The 18,026-nt window shown below is 47.1% G+C and overlaps 1 protein-coding gene across 4 annotated transcripts in view; it reads left to right on the top strand.

Moving 5' to 3' along the window:
* Window positions 1-170: 170 nt before the first annotated feature.
* The window catches only part of LOC105470673 (molybdenum cofactor synthesis 3), a 46,602-nt gene continuing 28,746 nt past the window's right edge, over window positions 171-18,026 (top strand). For 3 of the 4 annotated variants that reach the window (XR_011613252.1, XR_980689.3, XR_011613253.1), the window contains exon 1: window positions 171-1,572. Coding sequence is in view for 1 of the 4 variants with exons in the window: in XM_011722864.3 (XP_011721166.1) it covers window positions 189-1,571 (1,383 nt within the window). In the remaining 3 variants the exon portion in view is untranslated. Of the gene's footprint in view, window positions 1,573-5,604; window positions 7,708-18,026 lie in introns of those variants that run through there. The other variant, XM_011722864.3, reaches the window with a different exon arrangement.

Here is an 18,026-nt window from a genome sequence, read left to right as displayed (position 1 = left end):
TGTGGTTCAATTACAAATATGCAGGATTTATGCATCTTTAAAGCTTAATCTGAAGATTTCTTCAGGAAGTAAATATCTATTATCATCTTTTCCCAAGCTCCATAAAGTTTTTTAGTTTATCCCAGTCGCTAGGAAACAGAAGCCGGAAGCGGAAATGCCTTTTACGACAACTTCCGGAAGAGGTCGCCATGGCTTCCCGGGAGGAGGTACTCGCGTTACAGGCTGAAGTTTCGCAACGTGAGGAGGAATTGAATTCCCTGAAGCAGAAACTGGCGTCGGCCCTTTTGGCGGAGCAGGAACCGCGGCCAGAACGGCTGGTTCCTGTGTCGCCGCTGCCGCCGAAGGCCACTCTTTCCCGAGATGAGATTCTGCGCTATAGCCGGCAGCTAGTGCTGCCGGAGCTGGGCGTGCACGGACAGCTGCGCCTGGCGACCGCGTCCGTGCTAGTCGTGGGCTGCGGTGGGCTTGGCTGTCCACTGGCGCAGTACTTGGCAGCGGCCGGCGTGGGTCGCCTTGGCCTTGTGGACTATGACGTGGTAGAGATGAGCAACCTCGCCCGCCAAGTGCTGCATGGAGAGGCACTGGCTGGCCAGGCCAAGGCCTTGTCGGCCGCCGCCTCGCTGCGCCGCCTCAATTCGGCAGTGGAATGCGTGCCGTACACTCAGGCCCTTACGCCAGCCACTGCCCTAGACCTGGTCCGCCGATATGATGTGGTGGCCGACTGTTCGGACAACGTGCCCACTCGCTACCTGATTAATGACGCATGTGTGCTGGCGGGTCGGCCCCTCGTGTCTGCCAGTGCCTTGCGCTTCGAGGGCCAAATCACAGTCTACCATTATGACGGTGGGCCTTGCTATCGCTGCATATTCCCCCAACCACCCCCAGCGGAGACAGTGACCAACTGCGCGGACGGCGGGGTGTTTGGTGTCGTAACTGGGATCCTGGGCTGCCTGCAGGCCTTGGAAGTGCTGAAAATCGCTGCGGGTCTGGGCCCCTCTTACAGTGGCAGTCTGTTGCTCTTTGATGCCCTGCGAGGGCATTTCCGCTGTATTCGGCTGCGGAGCCGCAGGCTCGACTGTGCAGTTTGCGGGGAATGGCCCACTGTGACTGATCTGCTGGACTATGAAGCCTTCTGTGGCTCCTCAGCCACTGATAAATGCCGCTCCCTGCAGTTACTGAGCCCGGAGGAGCGTATTTCTGTCACCGACTATAAGCGAGTTCTGGATTCTGGGGCATCCCACCTGTTGCTGGACGTCAGGCCTCAGGTGGAGGTGGACATTTGTCGTTTGCCTCATGCCCTACACATCCCTCTGAAACATTTGGAACGCAGGGATGGGGAGAGCCTGAAACTCTTAAAAGAAGCAATCTGGGAAGGGAAGCAGGGCACACAAGAAGAGGCTGCTGTCCCCATTTATGTGATTTGCAAACTGGGAAATGACTCACAGAAAGCCGTGAAGGTCCTCCAGTCCTTAGCAGCAGCTCAAGAGTTAGACTCTTTAACAGTTCGGGATGTGGTGGGGGGCCTCATGGCCTGGGCTGCCAAAATCGATGGAACATTTCCGCAGTACTAAGGTGACCGGTATAGTCTGATGGGAAAGATGTGGATTGCTGTAATGCCTCAAAGATACATTTATTTGAATTTTTCAGTAATATGCATAGGAGCTGGGGATTCTACAGTATCTGTGAATACATGGACTCCTTTTTTATAAGGAGTTTTAAAAATTGTTTTGTATTGTATGACTTATTAATGGTTTATACTGTTTCTGAGAACCATCATTTTTTTTTCCAGCACACGGAGGGTGTCTTGGACATGTGAGATGTGACGTGACAGGAATTTGTATTTTAAACTGCAGATCATTTACCTGTCCTTATTTTCCACCTCCCCCATCAAAGTGCTTTCTAAATCATTTTCACAGATTATATACTTAGGATCTGCTTACTGTTAAGAAATTCTTAGATCTTATTAATATTTCAGATGATAGAATACATCCTACAGAAATACATGTTTAAAATGTAAATTGTTTTAATTATTCAGAAAGGGGGTCCTTTTATTTGACATTTTGAATTAGTATCAAAATGAGATTTTTTTTTTTTTTTTTTTTTGAGACAAGAGTCTTGCTCTATTGCCCAGGCTGGAGTGCAGTGGTGCGATCTCGGCTCACTGCAACCTCTGCCTCCCAGGTTCAAGCGATTCTCCTGCCTCAGCCTCCTGAGTAGCTGGGATTACAGGCGCACGCCACCACGCCTGGCTAATTTTTGTATTTTTAGTACAGAGGGGTTTCACCAAGTTTGTCAGGCTGGTCTCGAACCCCTGATCTCGTGATCCGCCTGCCTTGGCCTCCCAAAGTGCTGGGATTACAGGCGTGAAGCACCACGCCCACCATAGATCTTTAAAGTTTACCAAAATAAAGGAAACCACCTTTGTAGTCTGTCAGTGCCTCTTATAAATTGCTACTGTTTTCTTAAAGTTGGTTTCACGGTCCACCTTATGTTGCACACATATAACATTGTGTAAATTGCATACTATGGTTTGACTTGCTTTGGAATCTTCAAGTTGAAGTCCCAACCCTTTGCCTCTCCCCCTTTAATTTGCCTTTTCTCTTTTGATTTAATCTTTTTTTATTCCACCATTTTATACTAATGTAAAATGTGTTTTTGTGTTTGTTTACTTAACATTTTCATAAAATAGTAGGTAGTCTCCCCAACTTCCAATATAGACAACAACATTATAAGTAAAAATTTGATTTGTGAGTGCCTATCAGTGGCCGGTTGAACTGATGGCCTGTCAAAAGGGGGCCTGTTCCTTCACTGCTTGCTGCATGCAGGCTCATAATCAGTTGCTGCTGTTGTTGTTTTTAAAGAATGGCAGAAATCACAGATATAACTACAAAATCTTTGTATCTCTGTTAACCTTTTTTTTTTTTTTTTAAAGCTTAAATGCATCATAGGCCAGAAAAACCCTCTGCGGACCAGATTTACTTACCAGTTTGCAATTTGTGATATAGAATCTTGTTTTAAGAGGGTGGTATTTAACAAATTCAAAATTAGTGATCACTTTTTAACTGTGAAACATTGTAACTAATTCTTTGAACAGGTATACCTAAAGTATGGTATGCCCTTCTTTTATAAAGATGAAGCAGGTCTCTTATGACTGTTCCTCCCAACAACTTATGGAAGTAAATGACTGAGACCTGGAGTGGAGAACAAAGATGGCTGGCCTGTGTTTTTCATTTCCTTCCAGGGACAACTGATTCTGATACATATCAGGAAACAAATAGCGAGACACAGAAATGATTTCATATTCTAAAGACTGATGTCCTAAAGTTATAGACAGTTGTAGTTCCTATAAACCTGGTTGTCACTGGGGACAGGCAAGAGCTGATTGACTAAGTGGGAAAAGGATTTACTAAAGTGATAGGAGGTGCTTTGAGAATTTTGGGGATAGATTCAAGCCTATACTTCTAGGAATGATGCCCGAAATCATGCACAAAACTGGCCTTAGGAGAATAGTGTCTATGTTGTACTACTCTATCAAGTACCAGAGGAAACTGCCACTACAGTCTCACCAGTTTCACTTGACGTGGCCCCCCTGCTGTCCCAGAAAGCCCAACACTTCAGCCACAGTCCATGTGTCAAGAAGCAGAGTCACTATATTATTTTCTGAGTGAAACCTTATGACGGTGTCTGGTAGGCAGAGTCTAATTACATGCCTACATCTTAGCTGCAAGAGAGGCTGGGAATTTGTGTTTTGGTATCTACAATAGGAAGATAGAACTCCTGATGTGGGATTTTCCCAAATAGTGAAATATTTTTCAAAAGATGGGCTGTTAAGAATATAACAACTACCCAGTACACAACCCAGATATATTTCAGGGTTTTTTTTTTTTTTTTTTTTTTTTTTTGAGACAGAGTCTTGCTCTATCCTCCAGGCCGGAGTGCAGTGTCACAATCTCGGCTTGCTGAAGCCTCCACCTCCCGTGTTCAAGCGATTCTCATGCCTCAGCCTCCTGAGTAGCTGGGATTACAGGCACCTGCCACCACACCTGGCTAATTTTTCTATTTTTAGTAGAGATGGGGTTTCGCCATGTTGGCCTGGCTGGTCTTGAACTCCTGACCTCAGGTGATCTGTGCACCTTAGCCTCCCAAAGTGCTAGGATTACAGTCGTGAGTCACTGCGCCTGGCATATGTTAGTATTTGAAATTTGGTTTTCTCTGGGGATTGTAGCTAGGTTTTTATGGTGAGATAGGATTTGAACGCAATTTTTTTTGAGACAAAGTCTTGCTTCGTCACCCAAGCTGGAGTGTAGTGTTGTGATCACGGCTCACTGCAGCCTCAACCTCCTGGGTTCAAGTGATCCTCCCACCTCTGCCTCTCAAGTAGCTTGGATTACAGGTGTGTGCCACCATTTCTAGCCATTTCTTAATTTAAAATTTTTTGTAGCTGCGGGGCACGGTGGCTCAAGCCTGTAATCCCAGCACTTTGGGAGGCCGAGACGGGCGGATCACGAGGTCAGGAGATCGAGACTATCCTGGCTAATACGGTGAAACCCCGTCTCTACTAAAAAATACAAAAAAACTAGCCGGGCGAGGTGGTGGGCGCCTGTATTCCCAGCTACTCTGGAGGCTGAGGCAGGAGAATGGCATAAACCCGGGAGGCGGAGCTTGCAGTGAGCTGAGATCCGGCCACTGCACTCCAGCCTGGGTGACAGAGCGAGACTCCGTCTCAAAAAAAAAAAAAAAAAAAATTTTGTAGCTATGGGGGTCTCAGTATGTTGCCGAGGCAGATCTCAAACTCCTGGGCTCGAGCAGCCCTCCTGCCTCAGCCTCCCAAAGTGTTTGGGATTACGGGTGTGAGGCACTATGCCCAGCCTGAACTTGATTTTTTTTTTCTTTTTCATAACAAACATCAGATGCCTTCAGTGTACTTGTTATTCTAGGTTCTGGAATAAAAATGAGCAAAAGGTTTCCTGTTGTAGAGGAGTTTATATTTAAATAGAGATAAATCAAGTAAATTACTGATAAGTGCCATAAAAGAAATGAAACAGTGACACGTTAGGGTGGGGGAGGGGATCTGTTTTGAATAGCTTAATTATGGAAGGCCTCAGAGATGACATTAAACCCAAAACCTGAAAGGTGAGAGAGAGCCAGTTACAAAAGATCTGAAGAAACGATTCTATACTGGGAGAAAAATAACTGTAAAGACCCCAAGGCAAATAAACTTGGAGTGTTCCATTCAAGAAACTGCAGAGGCAAGTTGGGTTGCGAACAATTAGGGAGAGTGGGACAGGGTGAGGTTTGAGAAGCAGGGAACATCATAAACATTGTAGACCATAATAGTTTGGTTTTTATTCTAAATACAATAATAGCTAATATTTTGAGCATGTACTGTGTTATTTGGGATTCGAATCCAGATGCTCTGGTTGAAGAGCCCATTCCCTAAGTGTCATCCTTTACTGACTCTAAGCAAAACTTTGTAATTGCTTCATATGTGTTCATGCCCTGTCAGGGCATAGAAAGCAATCTATGTTCTGACAATCGCAGAAGTGTATTCCAGATACAATAGAAATGTACTCTGAGACATTTGGTATGCCTCCTTCTTTCTAGGTGTGGAACTCCAGAGTGAAATCTTGGGGAATCCTCTGTGTGACACTGGTATATTACACAGGCAGTGTTCCGAGGTGGGTGGATCACCTGAGGTCAGGAGTTCAAGACCAGCCTGGCCAACATGGAGAAACCACATTTCTACTAAAAATAGAAAATTAGCCGAGTGTGGTGGTGCACGCCTGTAATCCCAGCTACCCAGGAAGCTGACGCAGGAGAATCATTTGAACCTAGGAGGCAGAGGTTGCAGTGAGCTGAGATTGTGCCATTGCCCTCCAGCCTGGGCAACAAGAGTGAAATTCCGTCTCAAACAAGCAAACGAAAAGCAAGCCCAGAATTTGGGTGAAAAATAGGATAGTTTATTATGAAGTACTGTGGATTGACACTGACTCTGGTTTCCAATCTTTAGTTCAATTATTCACAATTTAAAAAACAGCAAGTTGTGAGTTATCTAGGTGTTGTGTTTCTGCTGCTTTTTTTTTTGGTGACAGAGTCTCTCTCTCTCTCTCTCCCAGGCTGGAGTGCATTGGTGTGATCTTGGCTCACTGCAGCCTCAGCTTAGGACTATTTAATTAATCAACAGCTGCTATTTATTTTATCCTCATGCCCGTTGCTCTGTAGAGAAATGTCTGCCCATGTCTGTCGGCTTGACAACCCTGACCTTGCACAGAGGTCCAAGTTTCCCATTTATTTGCTTCTGTTCTATCAGAACTAGAACCTGAGTGCTTATTATAAGTAGAGGACATGCAATGGGGAAGTCATTTCGGTCATGCCAAGGAAACACAACGGGTTCATTTAAGAAATATTTAGTGCTTATTACAAATGGTCAGGTACCGATGCCTGCCACAGAGGGACACAACCATGAACAAGACAGACTGGGAATCTGTCCACACAACCTTACATCCTAGTAGAAGAGAAAGAGGACAGATAACCAGTTATACAATCACACATTGTGATTTGCAAGAAGGAATAATGGCTGGGGGCTGGGATGGTAGCCAGAGAAGACCGCTGGCAAGGGGCCATTTCAGCCAAGAAGCTTGAAGGAGATGGCAGGAGCCACGAGATGAGCTGGGAAGAGCATTCAGGCAAGGGGAACAGCAAGTGCAAGGTTCTGAGGCTGGAAAGAGCATCTCGAGTTGGAATTCCGACACATAGAAGCCAGCTAAGGCCAGAGCACAATGAATGGGAAGAGGGAGGCCGGGGCCAGATGGTGCAAAGCATCGTGGGCTATGTTGAGGAGTCTGGATCTTATTCTAAGGATCATGGAAACCCATGGGAGGTTTTAAGAAGGAGGATGTGGCTAGGCACGATGGCTCACACCTGTAATCCTAGTACTTTGGGAGGCCGAGGTGGGTGGATCACCTGCGGTCAAGAGTTTGGGACCAGCCTGGCCAACATGGTGAAACTCCATCTCTACTAAAAGTACAAAAATTAGCCGGGCAGTAGTGGTGCACGCCTGTAATCCCAGCTACTCAGGAGGCTGAGGCAGGAGAATTGCTTGAACCCGGGGAGCAGGGGTTGCAGTGAGCCAAGATTGCACCACTTCACTTCAGCCTGGTCAAAAGATCGAAACTCCATCTCAAAAAAAAATAAAAATAACAAAAAAAGAGGAGAATGTGCTGGGACCCTGTTTCTATATTACCAAGATTCGTACAGCCCCTCTGTGAAAAAGGGAGATTATGGGGCAAGGACAAAGGCAGGGGATCAGTTAGGCACAGATGAAAAGTGATGGCACCTAAGTATGTCAGTTTCGTATTGCTGCCGTAACAAGTTACCACAAACGAAGTGGCTTGACCCAGGTTTATCCTGTTACCGTCCTGGAAGTCAGAAGTCCCAAAATCAAGGTGTGATCAGGGCTGCTTTTTTTCTGGAGGCTCTGGGAGAGGATTCGTTCCTGGCCTTTTCCAGCTTCTAGAGGCTGCCTGCCTTCATCGGCTCTCGACCCTTCCTCCATTATCGAAGCCAATGGTATGTCAATTTCAACCCCTAACTCCCTCGTGATGCCGTCAGTCCAACTCTCCGTCACAAACTCTGTCATTCTCCTGTCTCCCTCTTCTTCTTCTTCTTTTTCTTTCTTCTTGAATTAAGCGAGTAATTCAAGGTTCCTGAAATTTGGAACCATTATAAAAAATCTTTAATTGAAGAAATTATATATAGAAAAATGCACAAATCCTGGCTGGCTGTGGTGACTCACACCTGTAATCCCAGCACTTTGGGAGGCCAAGATGAGGGGATCACTTGAGCCCAGGAGTTGGAGACTAGCCTGAGCAACATACTGAGACCCTGCCTCTATTTTTAAAAAAGAAAAATGCACAAATTCTAAATGTACTGCTTGATAAATTTTCATAACTTGAACACACTTTTGTCACCATCTCCCTCCCAGACCAAGAAACATAATGATAGGGGAACTCAGAGCCTTCCTCATGCTCTTTCCCATCCCCCACCCCTTCCCCCGGGAAGCCCTACAAACTGTGAACCTACAGAAGAAAGCCGTGAAAGGAAATAAGCTTGTTCTTAGAAATTTTAGTGTCAGTTTTCAAGATGCAGCCCCAATCAAACATTTTTTTCCCCTTCATTATTTAGTTTGAAATTTGGGTCCCCACTGTAAATGGCTTTACTATAAATGGCATTTTCCTGCTGTTAGAGATACTTGCCTAGCTGACCTTAGCTCCCCTGGCTATGAGAATTGCATCTTGGTAGACTGATTTTCAGATGAGAGGACAAGCTAAATTGGCCAGAATTAATGCAAAGTGAAAGGCTGCCTTGAATGAGCCGAGCTCAGAAATTCAGTGTTAAGGCTCTCACCCGGTCTTATCTTATTACATCTGGGGATTTCTGCTCGGCCCAGCTGACATGGCATATGGAGAGCTGAAGGAGAGACCCACAGACCACACAGGGGACACTTGCCATTTGACACGCTTGAGGAGTTTGGAAGAATGTTCCTGCAGCCTTAGCGGATGAATAGAGCAGCTTACGCCAGTGGACCGAGGTGATTCTTTCCTTCTGTTTCTCAGCCAGGGGTAGCTGCAGGGCCTAAATTGAATTTCTCCATCACTCCCTGCCTTCCTCAAATATTTTTGAGCACCCTCCCTTCGCCAGCACCTGGAAGACAGCACTGTGAATAAGGTAGACACATTCTTTGCTCTTCCAAAGCCGCCATCGTTGCTTTGAAATGAGGAGAGTAGCGTTAAAAAAATGAGGTATACAGTGAGAACTAGCAAGATAATTTGTAGGTTCCCTGTTCAAAGACTATTAATAATTTCATTGCCAGCTAATAAAGTGTCACGCAATTGAAAATGATATGCCACAACACTCATTTATTGTCTCACGGTTCTGGAAGTCAGAAGTCCTAAAATCAAGGTGTCATCGAGGCTGCTTTACTAAAATTAGATTTGCACCAAAAACAACCAAACAAAAAGAATATCACAACAACAGCAGAGCATTCAACCAAGCACAAGGCCCTCTGAGCACGGGGCCCTGTGACTGCACACGCCATGCACTCATGCAGCTGACCTTGAACACAATAATATAGTGTGGGGCACTCCGCCATGTCTGGAGACATTTTGATTGTCACAACTGGGGTGGGGGAGGGGAGGTGCTACTGGCATCCAGCAGGGAGAGGCCAGGGATGCTGCTAAACATCCTACAATGTCCAGGACAGCCCCCACCACAAGGAATTATCTGGACCCCCAACGTCAATTGTGTTGAGGTTGAGATATTCTTCTTTTGTCAATGACAGTTTCAATGTAGGCCAGAAAGAAAAAAAAAAATTCTGAGGGTTTTATGAAAGCGTACATACTGCCAGGGGACTTTCTTTGTCTGGGGAAGGCCTCTTGGAGAAAGGGACCTTTGAGCTGAGACGTGAAGAATGTGAGCGAATTAGCCAAGCCACAAAAAGGGAAAGGAGGTAGCAGAAGTTGGGGTTTTCGAGGGCCACTGCTTCACATCCGTTTCTTTCATACTGAGGGCTCAGAACCAAGTGAGAAAGATGCTTGAGTTAGGAAGACAATGATGAAAATTCTACCTTTATGAGTAAGAAAGCTATTAGGTTGGTGCAAAAGTAATTGTGGTTTTGTCATTAAAAGTAATGGCAAAAACATGGGCCAGGTGTGGTAGCACACGCCTGTAATCCCAGCACTTTGGGAGGCCAAGGCGGGTGGATCACTTGAGGCCAGGAGTTCAAGACCTGCCTAGCCAACATGGTGAAACCCTGTCTCTACTAAAAATACAAAAATTAGCTGGGGCGTAGTGGTAGGCGCCTATAATCTCAGATACTCAGGAGGCTGAAGCACGAGAATCTCTTCAACCCAGGGGGCGGAGGTTGCAGTGAGCTGAGATGGCACCACTGCATTCTGGCCTAGGTGACAGAATGAGACTCTGTCAAAAACAAACAAAACAAAACAAAACAAAAAAACAAGTAATGGAAAGAACCACGATTACTTTGGCACCAACCTAATATTTGGGGACTATGCTTAGGTATGGCCAGTCTTGCTAACATGCTGTCCCACCCTTTCCCACACACATACTGTCCCAGCCTGCAGGACCACCAGAGGGACAGAGCTGCCCGGCTGCTCAGCAGACAACCCCCCACCCCCAGGCCAATCTTAAAAAGAGGAAAGAGGCAAGGCAGAGCACACATGCCCAGTTCCTTCAAACTCACCAGCTGGCCACATAGTCGTTCTTCCTGGATGGGCGTGGGAAGGTGGAGCAAAGCAGAGAGATGCCAGGACTTACTCTGGGGCAGCGCTCTCCACTCCACCTCAGCTGCAGAGCAAAATGGCTTGGGGCGCTTTTTTTTTGTTTTTGTTTTTGTTTTTTGAGATAGAGTTTCACTTTTGTCGCCCAGGCTGGAGTGCAGTAATGCTATCTGGGCTGACTGCAACCTCCACCTCCCGGGTTCAAGCAATTCTCCTGCCTCAGCCCCCCAAGTAGCTGGGATTACAGGCCTGTGCCACCATCCTCGGCTAATTTTTGTCTTTTTAGTAGAGATGGGGCTTCACCATGTTGGCCAGGCTGGTCTCAAACTCCTGACCTCTGGTGATCCACCCACCTCAGCCTGCTGGGATTACAGGCATGAGCCACCGCGCCCCGCCACTTGGGGGCGCTTTGAATAGTCCTGTTGCTCAGGCAGCATTCTAGCCCAATGAAGCCAGAATCTCAGGGGTCAAACATTGGTATTTAAAAATTTATTTATTTATTTTTTATTCTTTGAGACACTGTCTCCCTTGGTTGCCCATGCTAGAGTGCAGTGGCACAATCATAGCTCATTGCAGCCTCGACCTCCTGGGTTCAAGCAGTTCTCCCACAGCAGCCTCCTGAGTACCTGAGACTACAGGCACCTCCTACCATGCTCAGCTAATTTAAAAAAATTGTTTTTTGTAGAGATGAGGTCTCACTATACTGCCCAAGCTGGTCTCGAACTCCTAGGCTCAAGCCACCCTCCTGCCTTGGCCTCCCAAAGTAGTGGGATAACAGGTATGAGCCACTGTACCTGGCCACATTGGTATTTTTTTTTTTCTAAAGAGTCCCCCCTCCCAGATAAACTGCAGAATGCCCAGTTAAATGTGCATTTCAGATAAACAACACCTTTTTTTTTCCTCGATGCAAGTATGTCCCAAAACTTGCATGGGAGATACTTATATTAAAAATTTATTTGCTGTTTACCTGAAATGCACATTTTACTGGGTGTCTTATATTTATTGCTGCTAAATCAGGTGGCCCCATGATTCCAGATGAGCCCAGCGTGCAGCCATATTGGAGTTGAGTGCTGCTGTTTTAATGGAAGTGCCTCTCCAAGGAAACAGGAAGAATGGGAAATAGGTGTCCTCCTTCCACACTCTCCCTTCCAGCTTTGGTTCTCTTGACCCATTAGGTATAGCTATTAGGCCTATGGACACCCAAGGGTGGGTTGCCTCCATGGGGTAATAGTGGTCTCTGAAGCCATTCCTGGCCTTGCCTTCTTGAACTCCAATACCAGTCAGTGCTCCTTGCAGAAGCTCCTAGATGGAGTGGCCCAGCCGTGGGCTTGGAAAGGCATGCTTATTCATTCAACCCGAAGGCTGCTCTTCACTGACAATTAATTCCCTATTTCTTTCTCATCTCAAATTATGTGCAGCTTTGTTGTCCAGTGTGACTCATCAGAGGTTTAGTAATGAGATTAAATATACTCTCATAATAAAAACCAACAGTATATTTCATATTTGAATATAAAGTCTTCATTATATTCCCTGGGACAAATTAATATCCAGATTCCTTGTAACTGAAGGTACTCCAAAGGAATTAAAGGCTGAACTAAAATCCCCTTGCCCCCCTCTCTTTTTTTTGAGACAGAGTTCTGCTCTTCTTGCCCAGGCTGGAGTGCAATGGCGTGATTTCAGCTCACTGCAACCCCTGCCCCCTGGGTTCAAGCGATTCTCCTACCTCAGCCTCCCAAGTGTTGGGATTACAGGCATGTGCCACCACGACTGGCTTATTTTTTTTTTGCATTTTTGGTAGAGACGGGGTTTCACCATGGTGGGAGGCTGGTCTCAAACTCCTGACCTCACGTGATCTGCACGCCTTTGCCTCCCGAAGTGCTGGGATTACAGGCGTGAGCCACCATACCCGGCCCCCCTTACCCTTATGAGCTGTAAGACCAATAAGAGTCCAAATTCATCTTCCCTAATTTCTTGTCTGTTCAGTCTTAGCCATGTGGAGTCTCATTATGATGCCAGGTAGAGGATCCATCAGTAGCGGCAACCTGAGCTGTTTACCCTAAACAGGTGTGATTCCTTTAGGATCTCAAAGGCCGGATGAGTTTCCAGGAGACTTCTTAAAGGTTGAAAGAGAGATCATGCAAGGAGGAAATAGCAGCCCCAGCCCAGTACCCACGGCTTTTTCTAAATAAGCCAGTTTCAGCCCTAAGCAGACCCTGTTCCCCAAACACAGGCAAAATGATACACCCACAACCCACCTCCTGGTATAATCCAGGCCCATGTTATGATTGCTAAAGATAAAAGCAGAAAATAATACTGGTTCCAGCTTCATCAGGATGCAAGGCAGCCTGTGTTGCGTGTCCACACATCCACAATCCATGAATGTAAATCCAGTTGGAACAGGGGTCAGGGTGCTTGTTCTGTAAAGGGCCAGAAAAAAAATATTTTCAACTTTGTGAGCCATATGATCTCTGCTGCAACGACACAACTCAACGGCTACACTGTGAAAATGGCCATAGACAATACTTAGACAAATGGGCATGGCTGTGTTCCAATAAAACTTTATTTTAAAAAATGGGTGGGGGCCTGTAATTGCCTGACCCCTGAATTGGGAGAAATCTCCCACGAACAGGTTACTTTTTAAATTTTTGTAATTTCTTGGCTGGGCACAGTGGCTCACGCCTGTAATCCCAGCACTTTGGGAGGCTGAGGTGGGCGGATCACGAGGTCAGGAGATCAAGACCATCCTGGCTAACATGGTGAAACCCTGTCTCTACTAAAAATGCAAAAAATTAGCCGGGTGTGGTGGCGGGTGCCTGTAGTCTCAGCTGCTCTGGAGGCTGAGGCAGGAGAATGGTGTGAACCCAGAAGGCAGAGCTTGCAGTGAGCCGAGATCATGCCACTGCACTGCAGTCTGGGCAACAGAGTGAGACTCCGTCTGAAAATAAATAAATAAATAAATAAATAAATGTCTTTAGAGACAGGGTCTCATTCTGTCTTGCAGGTTGCAGTGCAATGGCATAATCACAGCTCGCTGCAGCCTCAACCTCCCAGGCTCAATCTCCTGCCTTAACCTCCTGCCTCAGTCTCCTGAGTAGCTGGGACCACAGGCTTGTGTCAACACACTCGACTAATTTTTGTAGTTTTTGTAGAGATGGGCTTTTGCCATGTTGCTCAGACTTGTCTTGAACTCTTGAGCTCAAGTGGTCTGTTCGCCTTGACCTCCTAAAGTGCTGGGATTACAGACACGAGCCACTGTGCCTGGCCCATCAGACCTGCTTCTGAACTAGGCTTCGACTCAGTCTGTGGTTCCTCTTTGATTTGTCTTATCTTTACTGAACCTATTATTAGAGCTGGGATTGCATAAGGTTTTCAAGCCTGTTCTCTTTGGACACAGGCAAGTCCTGTGTCCTCATCTGAAAAATCGTCACTTGGAAATCATCCAATAATAATTTTGATATTTTACTGTGATATTCTCCTCCCCAATCAGAACCGAGCTAGCTCCAGGGTACAGCTCTCTTCTGGCTCTTTATCTGAGCTCTCTCTGCAGCTTTTAGAGTTTTCCATATCTCGCCTCCATCTTCAGAGGCTGCTCCAGTCTGTCAAGATCTGACCTTTTCTCCTCTGGTAGATTTCCCTGGGTCCCAGTAGCAGTCAGGTGTTCTCCATTTTTCAGATAATTCTGTAGGAGCCAAGAGATCTGGGTGTAGTCTGTTGTCCTTTAAGATTTTGGTCTTTTGGCTTATTTGCCTCTTCATATTGGTCCAGCTATCTTCTAAGATGCTGATATTTTTCCTAGGGAAAGATCTTAATTCATCTTTGGCTTAATGAGCCTTTCTACTGCCCTGCTTTTATTTATTTATTTATTTATTTATTTATTCTCACCCACACAAGGGCACGGGCAATTGTAAATCATCTTAAAATTCTGACTGCCACATAATTTTACCCATAAACATTTCTAAAACATAAGGATTTTTTGTTCTTTTGAGATGCAGTTTCGCTCTTTTTGCCCAGGTTGGAGTGCAGTGGCGCAGTCTCAACTCACTGCAACCTCCGCCTCCCAGGTTCAGGTGATTCTCCTGCTTCAGCCTCCCGAGTAACTGGGATTACAGGCATCTGGCACCACGCCAGGCTAATTTTTTGTATTTTTAGTAGAGACGAAGTTTCACCATGTTGGCCAGGCTGGTCTTGAACTCCTGAACTCAGGTGATTTGCTCACCTTGGCCTCCCAAAGTGCTGGGATTACAGGGATGAGCCACTGCACCTGGCCAGGATTTTTTTTTTTTTTTTAAAAAAGCAACTATCTATGGGTGCCATGGCTTACATCTATAATCCCAGCACATTAGGAAGCTGAGGTGGGAGGACTGCTTGAGCCCAGGAGTTGGAGACCAGCGTGGGCAACACAGCAAGATCCTCCCCCTACAAAAAATTTTAAAAATTAACTGAGCATGGTGGTGCACACCTGTGGTCCCAGTTACTTTGGAGGCTGAGGCAGGAGAATTGCTTGAGTCCAGGACGCCAAGGCTGCAGTGAGCCATTATCACACCACTGCATTCCACACTGGGCTACAGAGCAAGACTCTGTTAAAAAAAAAAAAAAAAAAAAAAAAAAAAAGCAACTATCACAATACAATTCCTGCACCTACCTTAAAAATGAAGAATAATACTTATTATTTTTTGAGACAGCTTCTCCTTCTGTTTCTCACTCTGGAGTGCAGTGGTGTGAACACGGCTCACTGCAACCTCAACCTCTCCAGCCAACCTCTCCAGCTCAAGAGATCCTCCTGCCTCAGCCTGCTAAGTAGCTGGTAAATGCCATCATGCCTGGCTAATTTTTGTATTTCTCATAGAGAAGGGGTCTTGCCATGTTCCCCAGGCTGGTCTCAGACTCCTGGGCTAAAGTAGTCCTCCCATTTTGGCCTCCCAAAGTGCTGGAATTACAGGTGTGAGCCACTGAGCCTGGCCTACAATAATTTTTTAATGACATTAAATATCCTGTCAGTGCTCAAATTTCCAATTGACTCCATATTAAGATTAAAAAAACCCAAAAAACCCTTGTTTGTTTGAATGAGTATTTAAAGTCCACACATTCCAATTGATTGATACATCTTCTGTATATCTTTATTTTTTAAACTTTTTTTGTCTTTTATGTATCTTTTAATCTCTAGACTTTCCCTTCTATTTTTTCTTTTCCCTTGACAGTATGTTTATTGAAGAAATGTGGCTGTTTGTCCTGTAGCGTTTCCCACAGTCTGGATTTTGCAGCTCCATTGTGTAGCTTAACATGTTCTTCTGTCCTCTGTATTTCCTATAAACTGGTAATTAGATCTAGCAGCAGGATCACATTCAGAACTGAGTTTTTTTTCTTAAGACAGGGTCTTGGTCTGTCATCCAGGCTGGAGCCTCTAACTCCTGGCTCAAATGATCTTCCTGCCTTAGCCTCCCTCAATCTTATATTCATAATTTTGTAATCTTTTTCCCAGAGGGGGTCTTTGCAGTATTAAGCTTCAGGGTCCTCAAGCCTGGATCTACCCGTCTCTAGCCTTTTTTTTTTTTCTTTTTATTTGAACTAGAGTTTTGCTCTTGTCTCCCAGGCTGGAGTGCAATAGCCCAATCTCTCCTCACTGCAACCCCCGCCTCCTGGGTTCAAGTGATTCTTCTGCCTCAGCCTCCCGAGTAGCTGGGATTACAAGTGCCCGCCACCGTGTCTGGCTAATTTGTGTATTTTTAGTAGAGACAGGGTTTCACCGTGGTGGTCAGGCTGGTCTTGAATGTCTGGCTTCAGGTGATCCACCCACCTTGGTTTCCCAAAGTGCTGGGATTACAGGTGTGAGCCACTGTGCCCACCCCGTAGCCTTTCAATGAATTCCCTCCATAGCGTTCATTCCAGCAGCGTCTTGACCTAAGACGTTGCTGCCCCAATCCCACTGCCTGCACACTGCACCCTGCCCATTACAATCCCTGATCCCACCGCCTGCACACTGCACCCTGCCCATTCCCATTAAAATCCCCGATCCCACCACCTGCACACTAGACTTTCCCTTCCCATTGTAATTCCCTGCCCATTACAATCCCTGATCCCACCACCTGCCCATTACAGTCCCCCACCCCACTGCCTGCACACTGCACCCTGCCCATTACAATCCCCGATCCCACCTGCACACTGCACCCTGCCCATTACAATCCCTGATCCCACCTCCTGCACACTGCACCCTGCCCAATACAATCCCCAATCCCACCTCCTGCACACTGCACCCTGCCCATTCCCATTACAATCCCCCATCCCACCTCCTGCACACTGCACCCTGCCCATTCCCATTACAATCCCCCATCCCACCTCCTGCACACTGCACCCTGCCCATTCCCATTACAATCCCCAATCCCACCTCCTGCACACTGCACCCTGCCCATTCCCATTACAATCCCCCATCCCACCTCCTGCACACTGCACCCTGCCCATTCCCATTACAATCCCCCATCCCACCTCCTGCACACTGCACCCTGCCCATTCCCATTACAATCCCCCATCCCACCTCCTGCACACTGCACCCTGCCCATTCCCATTACAATCCCCAATCCCACCTCCCGCACACGGCACCCTGTCCATTACAATCCCCCATTGCACCACCTGCACACTGCACCCTGCCCATTCCCATTACAATCCCCAATCCCACCTCCCGCACACTGCACCCTGCCCATTACAATCCCCCATCCCACCTCCTGCACACTGCACCCTGCCCATTCCCATTACAATCCCCGATCCCATCTCCCGCACACTGCACCCTGCCCATTCCCATTACAATCCCCAATCCCACCACCTGCACACAGCACCCTGCCCATTACAATCCCCAATCCCACCTCCCGCACACTGCACCCTGCCCATTACAATCCCCAATCCCACCTCCCGCACACTGCACCCTGCCCATTCCCATTACAATCCCTGATCCCACCTCCCGCACACTGCACCCTGCCCATTCCCATTACAATCCCCAATCCCACCTCCTGCACACTGCACCCTGTCCATTACAATCCCCCATTGCACCACCTGCACACTGCACCCTGCCCATTCCCATTACAATCCCCAATCCCACCTCCCGCACACTGCACCCTGCCCATTACAATCCCCCATCCCACCTCCCGCACACTGCACCCTGCCCATTCCCATTACAATCCCCGATCCCACCTCCCGCACACTGCACCCTGCCCATTCCCATTACAGTCCCCAATCCCACCACCTGCACACTGCACCCTGCCCATTACAATCCCCAATCCCACCTCCCGCGCACTGCACCCTGCCCATTACAATCCCCAATCCCACCTCCCGCACACTGCACCCTGCCCATTCCCATTACAATCCCCCATCCCACCTCCTGCACGCTGCACCCTGCCCATTACAATCCCCCATCCCACCTCCTGCACACTGCGCCCTGCCCATTACAATCCCCCATCCCACCACCTGCACACTGCACCCTGCCCGTTCCCATTACAATCCCTGATCCCACTTCCTGCACACCGCACCCTGCTCATGCTTTCACTTTCCTCTATTCCAGCTGAGATTTCATCACCCACCGCTGGGATCCCTTCCTTGCTCACTCTGTGCCCTTGCTTCTTGGCAAAACCCCAGACTTGATGAAACCCAACTTCCCAGTCTATTCCTGCACCTGAGCAGCTCAGCACAGCAGGAGAAACAACAACAGTTGACTATGTTGCTGTTCAGTCAAGTGGGCCTGTG

This window comes from Macaca nemestrina, chromosome 15 (assembly GCF_043159975.1).
Source record: "Macaca nemestrina isolate mMacNem1 chromosome 15, mMacNem.hap1, whole genome shotgun sequence".
In the NCBI taxonomy this organism is placed as follows: Eukaryota; Metazoa; Chordata; class Mammalia; order Primates; family Cercopithecidae; genus Macaca; species Macaca nemestrina.
Note: the sequence above shows the minus strand (reverse complement) of the source record. Positions and strands in the feature narration are given on the sequence as shown.